The 17,777-nt window shown below is 32.4% G+C and overlaps 1 protein-coding gene across 1 annotated transcript in view; it reads left to right on the top strand.

Annotated features, from left to right (window-relative positions):
• LOC148946708 (protein SSUH2 homolog) overlaps positions 1–17,777 on the top strand; it is a 44,083-nt gene that overhangs the window by 12,949 nt on the left and 13,357 nt on the right. The window contains exons 4-6 of the mRNA XM_089097091.1: positions 7,324–7,529; positions 11,877–12,125; positions 13,657–13,764. Of these exons, the coding sequence (XP_088953217.1) occupies positions 7,324–7,529; positions 11,877–12,125; positions 13,657–13,764 (563 nt within the window). The remainder of the gene's footprint in view (positions 1–7,323; positions 7,530–11,876; positions 12,126–13,656; positions 13,765–17,777) is intronic.

The raw sequence follows: 17,777 nt of genomic DNA, 5'->3' as shown, positions 1-17,777 counted from the left end.
AAAAAAATAAAACCCATACATTTATGCAAGGGGGATGTTTCTAGGCCCTTTCAAAAAATGTCTGGATTTTTGCTATTCTGTCATAATTTCATATAATTTCCGCATACTTTGTTTTGATGTCTTTGCGATTCTATGTCTCAGAAACACATTTATACCATTGTGCTAAAACCAAGTGTACAAAATTTAAAGCAATATTATTCAAAAAATATATAATGATCGGTTCTTTGTTTAAATAATAATAATACTAGTATATCTCTATATCCATAGTAGTAGTAGTAGTAGTAGTAGTAGTTGAAGTATTAGTACAAGAATTTAGGGCACTTGCCCGTCAGAGTGCTGACCACTCAAGTTGTTCATCCATTGACGCAATGTAAACCGGCTTCTTTGTTTAGTTTATTTCAGCTTAGCGTGAGAAAAGACAAAGAAAAGTGACAGAATAGATTGGAAATTTGTAATTTGGGCTGAATGTTTGCACATTAGGGGGGGGGTAAATTATTTGGACAGTTTGAAGTTAGAAAACAATTGTTACTTCATAATATGCAGAATAATTGTAGGCCTACCTAACAAATTTTGTATGACGAGTGACGACCCACTTTACTTTACCCCCAAACCCCCTAATAAGCAAATAAATAGCCCAAATTCGTTTTTAAAGTATTATGTTTTTATCATACTTAGATATATTTTATTAGGATTAACCTAACTTCACTTGTTTAGTGGTCGGTGCTATAACCGACAAGTACCGAATTTAGTTTCCAAACTCCTATTAATAGTAATTTCAGGTCGTTTTAAGTTTCTTTTCGATAAAGTTACTTCTCTGCTAAGTTCATTTTTGTTAACGTTTCTCACGTAAATTATCTAATGACAATTTAATTGCAATAACAGTTCCAGTAACAACTCATTACAAAACAAACTATAAAAAAACAAAGGAGTTCTATCTAAACTATTTTGACAACGTTGTCGCACTGTCTACTATCCATGCGCATAGGTGAAGCTTTGAACCAACACGACAACAAGGAGTAATTAAAAATAGCAAATAATTATTCTTCTAAATAACATAAAGTCTTAAAATAATCATTCACCCTTGTGCTGGTGTAGGGGAAACAACCAGGCTTTCTAATCGGAAGTATTTATGTTCAAATCCTCCTCAGCGTAAGGGAAAGATGTGTAAAGTTGTTCATGTTTAATTTTTGATCGCTCTTTACAATACTAAAAAATGGGGAGTAACAAAAGAGAGAAAAACAAACAAATAAAGGAAAAATAACTTACGACTGAAAAAAATTGATAAGGTGGTAGTGTGGAGAAATACGGATACAAGCGGTATTTGAAAGCTTTCTGTGTAGTACATCCAATTTTACTCTAATATCAGGGACAAGAAATGTTTTAATAAGAACCCGGTTTTCTGTTCAAGGAGGAACAAACAACAAAAATTTAAAAAAATCTATAATAATTAATCCTGATTCTTTTTAATTCTTTTTTCTTAAGAAGGGAAACATTCCAGAAGCAAAAGGAATTGAATGGTCACAAAAAGTTGAGTAGAGCTTGACCAACGCAAGTTGGTTTCTATTACCAACAATCTTACCATATCCTAATTAGATTTTCTTATCAATATCGGAGACTGTGCCAGGGTTGCCACTGAAAATAAAAAATCACCCTTTTCTCTTAGAACAAATCACCAAAAAATCACCAAAAGGCAAATTGACTTTGAAAAATCTTAGTGTGTCAAATAGGTCCATATCTGTTAAGTAATTTTTATACCTAAGCTTTTTTGTATTATACCGATGCATATTTAATTTTTTGGTGAATTTATGCCTGCTACTGGTATTTACACATTTAGATGAATTTATACATGCTACTAGTCTCTACTAGTTTTCAAAACAAAGAGAAGCATTTTTCATACCAGAAGGTTTTTAAATGCCACATTCATACGGATTTTGCTCACAAAACTAATTACAGCTTCCATTTTATGTGTTCATATCCAGATTGAAAAAAAAAAAAAAAAAAATAAAATGAAAGTAAGGATCAACATTAAAACTTAAAGCGAACAGAAAATATTTCGTATATGAGGGGAGTTGCCTCTCTTCAATACCTCACCTTTACGCTAAAGTTTGATTTTTGTTCCAGTTATTTAAGAATGACTACTCGATCACAAAAGCAGTTTAGTTTGGATAATAAGCTTTTTTAAAAGTTCAAAAAAAAACTTTAGCGTAAAGAGCGAGGTATAGAGGAGAAGCGAATCCTCTCATATACATAATATTTTCTGTTTGTTTTAAGTTTCAATGTTGCTCTAATCGAAAAAAACTTGTTTTTTTGTATTTAATTTCTGACCGTTTTTTAAATAAAACTGGGAAATCCAGCTCTCCCTCCATGGAAAATTTTATTCCACCACGAACAATTCTTCCATGGAAAGACCCTCCCACATTACCCCTTAAAAAGGGGTCACTTAAAAAGGGCACTAAAACTTGATCTCCGATAAAATGAACCCATTCCCGATCTTCTACGATCCCTGGTTCAACACGATTGCTGCTGGGAAAAAAAAGCAAATAAACAAATAATCACACATCCGTGATCTTTCTTCCGGCAAAAAATGCAAAATTCTACATTTTTGTACATAAAAGCATGAACCTTCTACAATAAGGTTCTCTGGTATGCTGAATCTGATGGGGTCATTTTCATTGTTATCACTTGGGGGGTGTCTACCCTTTTTTTCAAAAATGGGGCAATTTTTCTCAAAATTTAAATTTGATGAGTTTTACATATTTTGAATATGCATGAAAATTCGATTCTTTTGATTTATCTATAGTTATCAAGACGCTGTTTGTTAGAGTTTCGGTTAGTATTGAGCTGCATCGCTCCTTACTTACAGTTTGCTACAACGAACTGTTTGATATTGCAGATTCTTAGACTTTACAGACAAACAGGAAATTAATCTTTTTTAAATTCTTGCCTACAGTGGATTTAAGACTATTTCGTAACAAAGCACCCAAAAATGATGAAATTCACAAAAATGTTGGCTTTGGCATCAATAAAAGTCCAAACTTTTAGCATGTATTTCCACTTACCACAGAGTATTAGGTGACAAGTGTAAGCCTTTTGTTTTCAGGAATGTTAATTTTTGAAGATTAAGTACTTGTCCACCCCCTTCTCTCAGGCTTAGGTAAAATCATTGGCTCGGAAATAACCTTAACAGAAGACCCATACAGCCTTAACTCAACTAAGCTCAACTCAACTGTGGCTGCCCATTATTTTCATTTTCTTCGTTAGTGTTTTTATCTTACCACATGCATTCACCACCATAGAGTCTTGGGAGGGATATATGATGTTATGTTTTGTATGTGATGTGCTAATATATATATATATATATATATATATATATATATATATATATATATATATATATATATATATATATATATATATATATATATATATATATATATATATATATATATATATATATATATATATATATATATATATATATATATATATATATATATATATATATATATATATATATATATATATTCAAATAACGAAATACAATTATGACTTTCTACACAAAATCTCTTTAAATCTTTCTTGACCTTTTGTTTAAAAAAAAACAAAATTAATGAATGAAGAACTAAAAGAAGAATTCATTGATCATAACCCAGATGTAATTTCTTTTTCACGGAAGAACACATGGAAGATTTGATGTGGACGAGAAAGTAAAGTCGATTTTTTAGCTTCTTCTTGATTGAAAGAAACAACATATACTAGCTCTTGAGCTTAAAGGAAAAATAGCAAAATAAGATTTTTCAACTGACAACAAAACGTAATGACTTCGTTTAACTATAAAAACAAATGCTTGGGCTCGATGAGTTTTGATTATTAATCTTCTTGAACTTCAATTTTCTTCCATTTTTCCACCTTTGAGATAGGTACATCAGGTATGTCCCAGAATGCATCCGGGAAAAAAACTATGCAAATGTATGAGAGACGAAATGACACTGAGGTCTAACCTGTTTCGCAGGGGGCTCTTAATGAGCTTCAGGAGAGAGAACTGTCTCTCTGCTGAGGCACTGGAGTGAGGCTGGGACATCAATACTTTCATGAAGCTGGGGAGGGTGAAGAACAAAGAATTTCCACTGCCGTCCTTACAAATCCCTAAAAAGAACCAAAACTGCGCAGGTTCTAGCTTGGTGTTTTTTCTGATTTCATTATCAACATGCGGAAGCATTTTCCGCAGGTGTTTTTTTTTTTCTAACACACATTGCCCCATGTTAGAATTTATAAATTCTAACCCCAGTGTTAGAATTTATAGTGTAATAATAGTGACAAAGCTCACCAAAGTTAGAATAAAAAAAAATTGAAACTTGAAGGAATGATAAAAATAAATATGTTTGACTTTATATATAAATAGAAATGATGAATCTATATATATATATATACTATCTATATACTATCACCTATAAACTATCTATAGCCACAAAAGAAAACTACAAAACTCTTTTAGGAAATTCCTATGTGAGGGCTAGATTTGAAATCAATGATTTATTTAAGAAATAAAAATCTTAAAAGCTCGTTAATGGCCCACGTGCTATGTCAAGATCTGAATTTTCTCCTTTTATAAAGGAGAAAATTCCTTCTCCTTCTATGTCAAGATCTGTATTTTCTCCTTTTATAAAGGAATAAACATTTTGATTTAGCGTCACCTGTAGCATGAACTGGGGTGCCACTTTGGGAAAGAGGGCTGGGGGTAACTGTCCCCTAAATTTTTAAATATATTTTTTTATTTTATTTAAAAAAAAATATCCACCCACTAGATTTTGAAGAATACCTTCGTTTGTATCTTTGTCCTGTACATCCTATGCTTTCATGAATTTCTTCCACTAAGCTGCAACATATGAAATTAGAATCATTACAGAAGATGGTTTTGTTGAGGAACTTAAACTAGGTAATAAGGTTTCAGTGTTGTGGCTTTGGGACCAAAAACTTCTGACAACACGAATTTCTACTTGTTCATGTAATTCTCAAGACCAAAGGGTGTTTTTTTCACAGTTACAAAAAAGTTTGGAAGAATTGGAAGATAAGTTTGCGAACAAAGATTAAAATATCGGAGGCTACAATGATGACAGTGGTTAAGTATGGTTCAGAAGTGTGGGCGTTTTTGAAGACAGAAGGGGATTTGTTAGATATTTTCGAGAGAAATTTCCTACGGATTGTTTTCGACACCCGTCTGACTGACCGTATTTTAAACAGTAAGCCGTACGAAAAATATGGTTCTATCCAACTTTCTTGGGCTATGATGAGAGAATGGTTTAGATGGATAGGGCACGTTCTGAAGATGAAGAATGACATATTGCCGAGGATTGTCCTTGTCGGCCGACCATATAGGGCCATTTGAAAACCCGGTTGTCCACAAATGGGGTGAAAGGAGGTCATAAGGAGAGATTTAGTGGAAAGTAGAACTTCTTGTTAAAGTGTTAAGAGGAAGGCTTTGAATAGACTGAGATGGAGGAAGAACCTGCGTAGCTGTGTTGGCCTCGGGTGATTTGGTGCTGCAGTGAATTGTTATTAGCTGAAGTAGTATATGTAATCTTCCTTTCATTGTGGTTTAGACGAATTTCTTTTGTTTGGTTTTATTTAATTGATGTTTTGCTTGTCTTTCATTTTTATTTTCTAGGTAAGAATTATTTTTGTTTCATAGCTGTTTGTTATAACTTTTATATAAAGTTCTAATGGCCATGAGATATTACCAATGAAAAAAAAACATGAATTTTTTTACTACTAATAAAACTAATAAATCTCACGTGATGAGAAACACAAATTTATATTTTTCCCTCTCCCCTCTCTCTCTCTCCTCTGTCTCTCTCTCTCTCTCTCTTTCACTCTCTCTCACAGTTTAACTGTTTGCAATAACTTGTATATGAAGTTCTGATGACCATAAGCTATTACCAATAAAGGAAAAACATAATTTTTTTATTGCTAATAAAACTAATAAATCTCACGGGGTGAGAAGTACGAATTTATCTTTCTCTCTCCCTCTCTCTCTTTCTTTCTCTCCCAAGACTCTCTGAAAAGAGTCTTGGCTCAATATAACTGCATCAAAAGTAGAATGAAGATTAAATTAAATAAGCACAGATTTGTGTGCAAATAGAAGGAACCAACAGAAATCTTTTGGTTAACTATCATAACTTGAACTGTCAGCAATGCAAAATTTTCTCCAAAATTGGCATAGTACCATTTTCCAGTATGAAAAGACAATCTAAATAGGTAATGGCTCCGGGAAACTTGGTTTTCCCCTTTCAGGCCCCTCAATATTTTCTAAAAATCGTCTGTTGACTGAAATTAGAAACCCCTGAAGGTTGAAAGCCTTAGGCATAAGTAGGAGGAGTTTCAAAGCGGTAGGAGGAGTTTGTTGACGAATCAGTTCGAACTTTTAGAGAAATAACTTTGAAAATTTGTGAACAGTTTACCGGCAACCTTAGATATTCTAAAAAGAAACTGCTGATGATTGACAGTAATTTATCGATAATTAAGAATATCAATGCCAATAAAGCAGAATTGGGGAAACGGTTATCAACCAGAAACGGGTACGGTATCTTGCGCTTTCGTAGAATAAATTTTGTAGATTTTTAGTGTTCCAAGATGCTTAATACCATGATTTTCTGACCGATAATCTTTTGGCAAAAAAAAGTAAAATAAAAAAAATCTTCTAAGCCATGAGTCTAAAACTGTCCTGAAAAGTTGCTAAAATTAAATGAGACTTAAAACTGGAATGAAAATACTGCTCAGAAGACTATCTGAAAATTGTGTTCATTAAGTAGGATCATTAGCCCCATCTGATACCAAGGAGGGTGTGTCTTCTCCGTTAAAAATTCGTTCTGTCCCTGCGTTCTCAGCAACTTCCCGTCATTTACTTATAATTTTTGACGATTCCTCCTCCTTAACCGCGATATATATCCTTCTTCTCGAAAATTTTCTTGTGCAGGTTCCTGTCCTTTTTTTCGTCGAGTTTCTACCTTCTTTTTTTTTGTATCCTCAGTAATATTTTGTAGTATTTTTTTGTAGTTTATTTTTAGTTGATTTATATTAAAGAAATAAATTTAAGTGTCGAATTTGCTTATTTTTTTGTGTTGTAGACGATCTTATCACACATTGACACTTAATTTGAAAGTCTTGATTTATTATATCTAGTGACATCGTATAAATTTAAGTATGTTTTAAGCTGTTTCTCCTAAAAAACAGCTGATTTTTAAAAAACCTCCTAATTTTTTAATTATAAACTTAACGTACCTTCATCTAATATTTATGTAAATTTTTTGGTTATGTCTTTTATAGTCCCTATGATTCCACCCGTAATGAACGACACTGAGAATGTTGAAGAAAGCCGCATTTCCTTCGCAAATGAAGAAGATGAAGCAATCATAACGGAAGATAAAGCTCGGGAGATTCTGTTGGGAGAGGCTGCTCAACATTTCTGCTGGGGCTTAAATACTGCCAAGAAAATGAAGATACTTGATATTGTTCCTGGATCAGCATTTCAGGTGAGATAGCCAAGAAAAAATGACTTGAGGTGTAGCCCTCCCATCTCACAGCACATTTTTGTGCCTTTCACGTAAATTAGATAGTTGTGGTTTAACACCCGTCCCCTTAATTGTGTTTTCTTTAACTCCCGTTTGTTGTAATAATTTCATCATCCCTCTTGTGGAGTCCAGTGGCCTGGTATTTCAATTTCTAACAGTGCTAGAAAGTCTTCACGAGTAATGGGAAGCTGCTGCAGCTTGCCAAGAAGTCTCAGGTTTCTACCCAAGCAGCCGAGGGTACCTAACGATGGTTTAGACTCCTACTTCGAATGCCCATGCATTCACCCGCAAAGACGATCTTTGACTTTGACCCTACGAAAGCCGGTCGGAAGCGACCTCGTGGCCGACCGAAGAAACGATGGTTCAATAGCCTATCCGAGTTCCTGGTGATGGCAAACATCAGACCGAGCGAAGCGCAAACGCTCGTCATGAACTGAAATGGATGGAGGAGGCAGACTTCACTGTTTATGCCGAACAGCGCCCAGCAGGAGACCTAGGTCAAGTCAATTTTCCAACTTGTGTCAGAGGGGTGCTGCCAATATTAGTAAAAAATATCTAAATTGGCTGTGAAGTGATTTTTGCAAACCGAAGAAAGTAAAACAGACGTGCCCTGGCCAAACTTCACTTGACCTTCTGGGATAATTCTATTCTTTATGCCTCAGATATTTTAGCTATTCCTTCAAATGATAAAATAAATAGAATCCAGTTAGATTTTTTGTTTGTTTAGAAATATATTGATAACTATATGGATGTAGTGATAAATTATAAATATCTTTATTTTTCGGTGACAAACAGGCTTTTTGTGAGTAATTTAGGTGGTTACAGTATAATTTTAAAGTTAGTGATACGGCACAGCAAAGTCTCAAGCATAAACTATGCACTTTTATTTCCTTACCATCATCTACTCTGATTCCATTGTTGATTGTGTAATTTTCTTTTTATGTTTTTTCCTAATGTTGCTCTATCATTATTTACGAATATATTGTATGGGTTTTAAATAAATAAATAAGCTGTGTCATTAATTTTCTCCATTGACATACGAGCTATGGCTAGGCTCCCCAGGGAATAAATGGGTGAAATCCGTGAAGCCACTTAGATGTCTTCTTTTCTATTTAAACTCATACCAAACATGGTTATGTACTGGTAATTTTCCCACGATTCTAGTCGCCATTTAAAAACTAAAAAAAAAAAAAAAAATATTGAACAGTCTTGGTATTTTATTTACTTGGTTCTTACTCAAGTCGAGTCTTTAGTACCCGGGCGGGGGTTCTTTGGGATCTAAAGTCTGAGTAGCTGTTTGCTAATTTTCTGTCCCAAAACCATATAAATTCTGGATATCAGTTTGCTGATTATAATCCCTTGGATATACAATAAATTGTATTTTAATACATTTGATCTCGGCTCTAAGGATTGCAAAATTTAGTTCATTTGAGGGGGGGGGGGGAGTCTTTTGGGATACAATTTTGGCATTAGACTTTGGTTTAGATAACCATAGATATATTGCAACAAACATTATTTTTATTATTACAGATTAGCATTTTTGGATCATGGGGAGGGGGGAGAGGAGGTAGTTGATAAACTAATTTGTTTCTAGTTTTCTTATACTAGTTTTCTAGTTTTCTTATGCTGTTTTCTAGTTTTCTAGTTTTTTTATGCTTTGCCTTACAAAATAAATTTAATTGATCCCATTAATGTAAAAACGAAATGCTAAGTTTCAGGTTGTCTTCATTATTTTATTGGTTTCCCTGTGAATAACAAAAAAAATTTAGAAAATGGGGGTTCTGAGGCATGAATAGACCTAAGATAATCGAGGAGCAAAATTTGTCACTGGCATGTTCTTAGTACTTTAAGCACTACAAAGAACTGGTTATAGTAAAAGTAGAAATAGTGTGCAATAAGCATTGCGGAAAACATTTTCTTAGACCATATTGCCTTTCCATTTATAAACAAACTGGGAAGAAAATATATAAATTTTGTGGTAAAACTTCAATAAACTCGTATATATATATATACATATATATATATATATATATATATATATATATATATATATATATATATATATATATATATATATATATATATATATATATATATATATATATATATATATATATATATATATATATATATATATATATATATATTTTTTTTTTTATATGTATATATATATATATATTTACAAATAGAGTCTTTTTCAAAGAAAAGACAAACCAGACTAAGACATATGATAATATTGCACATATAGATGGACGCTCTGAAACAAACGGAATAACGAAAGACTCTTACATTTGAAAAACTATAGTTGTTGTCAGAGGTACCGGGGTATAGTTGGTTCCTGGGGAAAGATTAATTACAGCACTACCCTCTCGACTCTAATATATGCAAAAAGCCGAATCAAAGAGAAAATTGGGCAATTCCCCTGCTACGGTGCCCCCCAAGCCATGGTGCCCTGGGCAATTGCCCCGTTTGCGCCCTCCCCCCTGTAGGAATGGCTCTGGCTGCTGTTTAATAAAAGGTTTTAACAAAATCCAGCAGGATGACCAAAACTCATAGAAAGCTGAACAATTTTATAGTGTCATATTAAAGCTTGAATGTTGTTATCTAATATGCGGTTCTAATAGAATCAATAATTTTGTATATTATAGGGTAATTTCTTAAAGGGCCAAAATTACGGCCAATTTATGGTCAATATGCTTTTTCAAATTTTTCAGAAGAGAAGAGACTTTAAAAAAAATTTCTAGTATTTAAAATGAAAAATTTTGGGGGGTCAGTAACTCTGGACCTAAAATACCTAACCCTAGACTGTAGAATGGACTAAGATTTTTGGTCCAACACACATTTCAAAACTAACTTTTCAAAAAAAATATCACCACAAGATTTGGCTGTCATTCAATAATGTGAGGCGTAACCTTCTGTTCGTGTTAATAAACTGTATGCAAAGGTTTTTTCTGCAGTAGACAAACTCAAACTCAACAAAGGTCAATATCTGACGTAGTTCATAAGAAATTTGTTATGTTTTATGGCGACTCGAAATATCTATTGCGGGCACGTGTGAATTTTTTCAGCATCGATTTCAGCAGCTCAGTCGGCAAACAATAACGGTACAAAAACAGTGCCCTTTGCGCGAGATTTTTAAAACTTAACATCATAGACGCCGATAGTCAAGTGCAGTTTGTCAATAGTTGCATGATTGATCTCAACTTAGTTCTTTGAATTTTCCTGCTGACAAGAAGAGAACGATTGAAACGGCTTAGGAAGAACATCCACCAGATCAAAGAGCATGGGTCAGGTCATCTTGGATTGTAAGTCAGCCCTGGCTATCTACAGGGAATCTGCAGAGCTGAGAGATCATCCCTGGCTGACTTTGTTTAACGTTTGATATTTTTTTTTCTTTTCTTTTTTTTTGATGATCACGATGAAATTCGGTGCCATTTTAACAAATCGTCGCTGAAAGCTGAAAAAATTGTCAAGCTCGAATCGCTGCCGTCTTTTGCAATTTGGTGCCCATTTGGCAAGTCGGTTCCAAAAAAAAATTACGTGTGTCGTGCCCTTTATGCTGGTTTGAAGAGTTTAAACCTCGAAGAGTAACCAAAATTATGGATTGTTGAAGATAAAGCTCATCTTTATTTTTTTAGAGGAGCATTTGCGTCAGTTAGGCTGTTTTCAATCTTTTTGTTTTATTTTTGCTTTGTATTTCGATGAACACTGCTATTTATTGTATTACCGGAATAACTTGCATTATTTGATAGACCGTATTTAGAAAATTATACATTCCACGTAACCTCTTGTTTTTTTTTATGATGGGAATTCTATTGTGGTCTGCATCGCTACTTAGTATAAGTTGTCAAAACTTTTGCAGTAGGATGACAGCCAGTTGTGCAAAACTTAGTCACATAACTTAAACGATCTACGTCTTCCTATCTTATTTTCTAATTATGAATGTACCGCTAATATTTTTCTCTGAAATGTCTCCATTGAGATTCATGATCGCTAATATCCCTCGGTCAGATATGTGGCTGTTAAAATTAAAATATATTATCAACATAACCTAGATTTTTGTCAAAATATGGCATAGAATGTCTGATGACCTGTTGCTTGGACGTAAAATATGAGAATAAGGTATATTTGGTTTCTAAAAATATGACCTCGTATTCCCTTAGAGTTATTAAAGTTTCTTTACTGTTAGCTGACTTCAATTTTATTGAAAAGGATATTAAAATGCAATATAGTTGTATTAAAATACAAAAACAATTTTGTTCTATTGATTTCTATAGTCGGCTAATTGAATGCATTTTATATTTCTAGCTCGTACTTGAAACTTTCACTGAACGACGGGAAGCTGCATGGTGCTTTGAACCATTTCAAGGGCAGAATATTGATCCGCCGTCAAATGGTGATGCCCCCGATGCATGGGATATATCTGCGATGCCCTCTCAAATGTTCAAGGATTCAAGCTTTGTTATAGAAGTACCACACACAGCAGATATCCAGCCATGTCATGAATGTTCTGCTCTTGGCAGAAAGAGGTGCTGGAGCTGTATTGGCTCTGGACAGGTATGAGATTTATTATATAAGTTCCATAGATTTGTACCAGAAGTGCCACTCATAGGAGATATTCAACCATGTCATAATTGTTAAATTTTTTGGTCAAACAGTGTTAAATCTTTTTTGGCTCTGGCCGTGTATTACATTTATAAAGCTGTTTTGGTTCTCAACGTCCAGCCATGTTACGAATGTTCTGCTCATAGCAGAAAGAGGTACTGGAGCAAAACTGACCCTGGCCAGGTATAAGATTTAAAATTTATCTTCAATATAGAGTCGGTATCAAACCACACCATGAATGCTCTACTTGTTGCATACAGAGGTGCTGGAGGGAGCTGTGTCGGACCTGGCTGTGTATTGCATTACTGGAGCTGGGTTAACTCTGGCAAGCTATGAGATTTGTTATCGTAGCTCCACAGCTTTATTAAACAAATTCAAAGGTATCATTTGTTCAACCATGTTATGAATTTTCTCACAGCAGGATGAGGTACTGGAGCAATCCTGACGCTCACCAGGTTTGAGATTTTAAAAATATGTTGAACCTTCATAAGGTATCCAGCCACATCATGAATGTTCTACTTTTGGCATAAAGAGGTGCTGGAGGGAGATGTGTTGGACCAGGCTGTGTATTGCATTGCTGGAGCTGTTTTGGCTCTAGCCAGATCCGAAATTTAGTAGCCTATTGAGGCTCCATTAAATAAATTCACAGGCAGCATATATCCAGCCATGTTATTATTTTTTTGCATGTATCTGTTGTTTAGTATTGGTTTTCTCGTATCTGTTATATCTGTTGTTTAGGCCGATGTTGGTTTAAAAGGTTTTAACATTGACTTTAGGCCGAGTAAGATACTTTATGAGATTCAGAACGGTTCATAGGTTAGTTTTCATAAGTTTCTTACATTTACTTTCACTTTCTACATAATGTGGCCATGTATTTTTAGATATTTGATCAAAAGAGAAACACCGAATAAATATAGCCTGTCTAATATTAATGCCAGCGCTAAGGCCATTTTCTTACAGAAAAAATAAAAATAATATAGAATTTTTTTACTTTTATTGGGCAAGAAAGCATTCCAACAGTCTTTCATTGTTGGCAGTTTAGATCATAAACAGATAAAACTTATATCTAAAAACTTTGAAATATGTACTGGTCTTTTTTTATCATATTTTTTTTATATAGTTAAAAGGAAAGTATAGTCTCCAATAACCTGGGTCCGATTCAAGAAAAGCTCAGTCGCGGACCATTGGCACACACAACTAAGCGCATGTTACGAGTATTTTTGCCGACATCTGCTTTGTACTCATTGAATTTACCGTGGAAATTGCCGTTAAATTTATTGTTAAACTCACATGGAAATATAAAAATACTTCACCAGTATTTTCTTGTTTTACCACTGTAGTGAGGCTAATCTAACATATTTAATAAAAACCTCCATTGTTATGCTATTTTCTCAATTTGATAGATAATATAATAAGAAAATCTCCTTTATATATTCTCTATAGATTTCATAAAATCTCAAAAATAGTATAAATTTCTTTTTAGATTCGCTGTATTACCTGCAATGGAACAGGAGATGTTCAATCAAGACTAACAACTACATCCAGTACCAGGGAAGGTGGAGTCAACACAGCTTATCAACAGACTACTCAAGTAAGTATTGTTTTAATTATTTCCTTAAAATAAAGGGTAGGTGGAGTCATTACAGCTTATCAACAGACTAATCAATTAAGTATGGTTTTTTAGTTAACCCCTTAAAATAAAGAAAGATGGAGTCAATACAGCTTATCAACAGACTACTCCAGTAAATATGATTTTAGTTAGTCCTTTAAAATAAAGGGAAGATGGAGTCAATACAGCTTATCAACAGACTAGTTAATTAAGTATGGTTTAATTAATCCCTTAAAATAAAGAAAGATGGAGTCAATACGGCTTATCAACAGACAACTCAAGAAAGTAGTGTTTTAGTTAGTCCCTTAAAATAAAGCAGCAAAGTTTAAGTCCAGCTCGGACAAAATCCATCAAAATCTATCAAAATGTAAAATTACGTATGACCTGGCTTTCACTTAGGATTTTATGGACTGAATATTATGTTCCTACAATGACTGAAATGAATTGAACTTCATCTTGAAGATTTATAAAATATATATATATATTATGTTTAAGAGGTGATTACTTGGCAAAAAAAAAAAAAAAAAAAAAAAAAAAAAAAAAAAAAAAAAAAAAAACTGTCGTCCTAATCCATCAATTGAGACAAATGTGCACTTGAACGAGGCTCTCACCTTACACATCCATCCAACTACCTAGGACCAAACAGTATACCCAAACCATCAGCCAAATAGAAAAGTCCAAATCCATGCAAAGTTGTCATCAATAAATGTAAGTCGTTGTAAAATTACCAGCAAAAGCACCTTAAATCTAGCAAAATATTTCCAAGTAAAACCTTCCATTTAGGGTTCATCAGAAGAAATACCACCGGCCTTAACGGGTTTCGAGGCTTTACATTCTTTACCCAGCACGGTGGCGCCTCTACCATAATATCTATATGGTAACCCTATGTCAGGTAAAACCTGTGAAATACATGCATACTAGTCAAGCTATTAAAAATTACATACAAAAAGTGTTTCAATGTTTCCATAGTAAAATCCCAGAGGTCACTGAAAGAGACCATTATGGAACAAATGAAGACATGTCCAGATGCATCTTTTATTGGTATCTGGAACCAATTACCAATTTAAAGATCCTCAAGCTTGTTTGAAACCCCTACAAACTCAAACATTCAAAAAAAAAAAAAAAAGCGCACGAGAAATTACAATAAAAGATCATTCAGTATTTCTTTATAATTTTTTGTATATTTACTTAAGAGTTCATGATACATGAAACTAAATTTTTTGAATTGCCAACTAATTTTTTTGGCAGAAAAACCTCTTAAGATCAGTTTTTCCCTCAGCTTTTTACATCTATTTTTAAAATCTGCGTAATTACTGCATATTTTTGCATACCTAAATAATTGGGAATAATAAGCCGAATAAGTAATATTTGAATGTATATTACTTTCAAGATATGGAAAGTTAATTACTTCAAAATTAAAATCATCCGTTTTATTATATAATTTAAAAACTAATTTATTATTATTTGAAATATTAATATTTAAATCTAAGAAATGGTCGGAGTGTCCCATCCCATAGCTAGGCTCAAGAATTAACTCTTGTGGATAAATATTTTTTGAAATCTCAATAAATTCTGCACAATTTAGTACCAAGAGATCGTCCAGATATCTTTTATTATTTGAAAGGTTATATTTTACATTGCTTGGGCTATTTTTATTTATCATATATTCATATTCTAATTGACTTAAAAACAGGTCTGCTATAAATGGACTTGCATTCCCACCCATAGGAATACGTACAGTTTGTTTATATAAATTCCCATTAAATCTTATAAATGTGTTAAATAGAACAAATTCCAATAAATCGCATACCATATCCAAGCTATAACATCTTGAATTAATAGTGCTTCTAAAGAGATTCGTCCATCGGTCTTTTTTATTAAAAGTATCAATTTTCAAAAATCAGATTTTAGAAAAAAGAAAAGATTTATTTATCACCTTTTTAAATTTTTCTAATACTAAATTTAGTGAAAAATTTTTATAAAAAGTATTAAAATCAAATGAATCGACTCTTTTAGCTGAAACATTCACCAAAGAATCTATCACTTGTAACGAGTTATTAACACTCCAATATGGGTTATAGTTAGAAAAATTTTTTATTCCGGAGCAACATACTTTAAATTTATTTCTAATTTCTCCTAAAATTAAAGATAGGTCAGTAGCCGCAATTCTGGTTGGACACCTTGCTGCCCCAGTAATAAAACGTGGTTTTGGTGGATTTTTGTGAAATTTTATCGTCCAATATAAGAAAGGAAACTGTTTTTCATTATCATTTATTTTAATATTGAAATTTTTCAAAATTCTTTCCTCTATATTTTCAATTAAACTATTCTCCTCCATATGGGCCTTTTCGTATGTATTTGTTGTTTGTAGCTCTTTTGATAAAATATCACAATAGAGTTTCTGACAAATTATGGCAAAATTATTGCTAGGTTTATCAACTGGTATAATTATAAGTTCATTCTGTATAATAGCCATTGCTTGTTTCATATTGGCATTATAAAATATTGAATTTTTCAAAGAATCTGTAGGATTATTTCTATACATGCTATTTCTTACACTAGTCAAAATCAAATTTATCCAATTCTGAAATTTATCTTTATTAATTTTCTCCTTCTTGTACCAATTATCAATAAATACATTTAAATCATTCTTTAATCCCCTAAGAATATCTGCTGGCCTCATATGGTAAGAAAGACGGAACTTAGCCCCCATTTTCATTATCTTTTGAAGATCACGATGCTTTATAATGAACACATCCCCCGTTAAAATATGCTTATAAGTTTAATCCACATGCGTTAAAAATTGCTTACAATTACAAACCAGTTTCCAAGGACTCCCCCTGTCCAGTTTCTTAAGTATTGAATTATAATTAAAAATTATTTGACCAATTTTTTTTGATAATTTATATTTTAAAATTGTACAACCATTATATACAAATTAAAATGGAAGGGTGTTCTTTACTTTCAGCTGGTTTAATATTCTTGACGAATTCATATCTTCTATTTGTTTAGAAAAAAAATTAATAGACAAATATAATCTATTATCCTTATTTACAATTTTTTCAGATTTATTATATTTTGAGATAAATTTTGATTTAGCTAAAATACAAATATATATATATATATATATATATATATACTATGCCAGTGCTGGAAGTTATGTTTAATATTATGTTTAAGAGGTAATTACTTGGCAAAAAAAAAAAAAAAAAAAAAAAAAAAAACAAAAAAAAACTGTCGTCCTAATCCAGCAATTGAGACAAATTTGCACTTGAACGAGGCTCTAACCTTACACATCCATCCAACTACCTAGGACCAAACAGTATACCCAAACCATCAACCAAATAGAAAAGTCCAAATCCATGCAAAGTTGTCATCAATAAATGTAAGTCGATGTAAAATTACCAGCAAAAGCACCTTAAATCTAGCAAAATATTTCCAAGTAAAACCTTCCATTTAGGGCTCATCAGAAGAAATACCACCGGCCTTAACGGGTTTCGAGGCTTTACACTCTTTACCCAGCACGGTGGCGCCTCTACCATAAGATCTATATGGTAACCCTATGTCAGGTAAAACCTGTGAAATACATGCATACTAGTCAAGCTATTAAAAATTACATACAAAAAGTGTTTCAATGTTTCCATAGTAAAATCCCAGAGGTCACTGAAAGAGACCATTCTGGAACAAATGAAGACATGTCCAGATGTATCTTTTATTGGTATCTGGAATATATATATATATATATATATATATATATATATATATATATATATATATATATATATATATATATATATATATATATATATATATATATATATATATATATATATATATATATATATATATTATATATATATATTTTTATGTATATAAATATATATATTTATATGTATAATATATATATATATATATATATATATATATATATATATATATATATATATATATATATATATATATATATATATATATATATATGTATATATATATAT

The sequence above is a fragment of the Artemia sp. Qi Xiang Cuo genome, chromosome 11, assembly GCF_049724085.1.
Source record: "Artemia sp. Qi Xiang Cuo chromosome 11, ASM4972408v1, whole genome shotgun sequence".
Taxonomy (NCBI): Eukaryota; Metazoa; Arthropoda; class Branchiopoda; order Anostraca; family Artemiidae; genus Artemia; species Artemia sp. Qi Xiang Cuo.
This window is presented reverse-complemented; position numbering and strand designations above follow the sequence as displayed.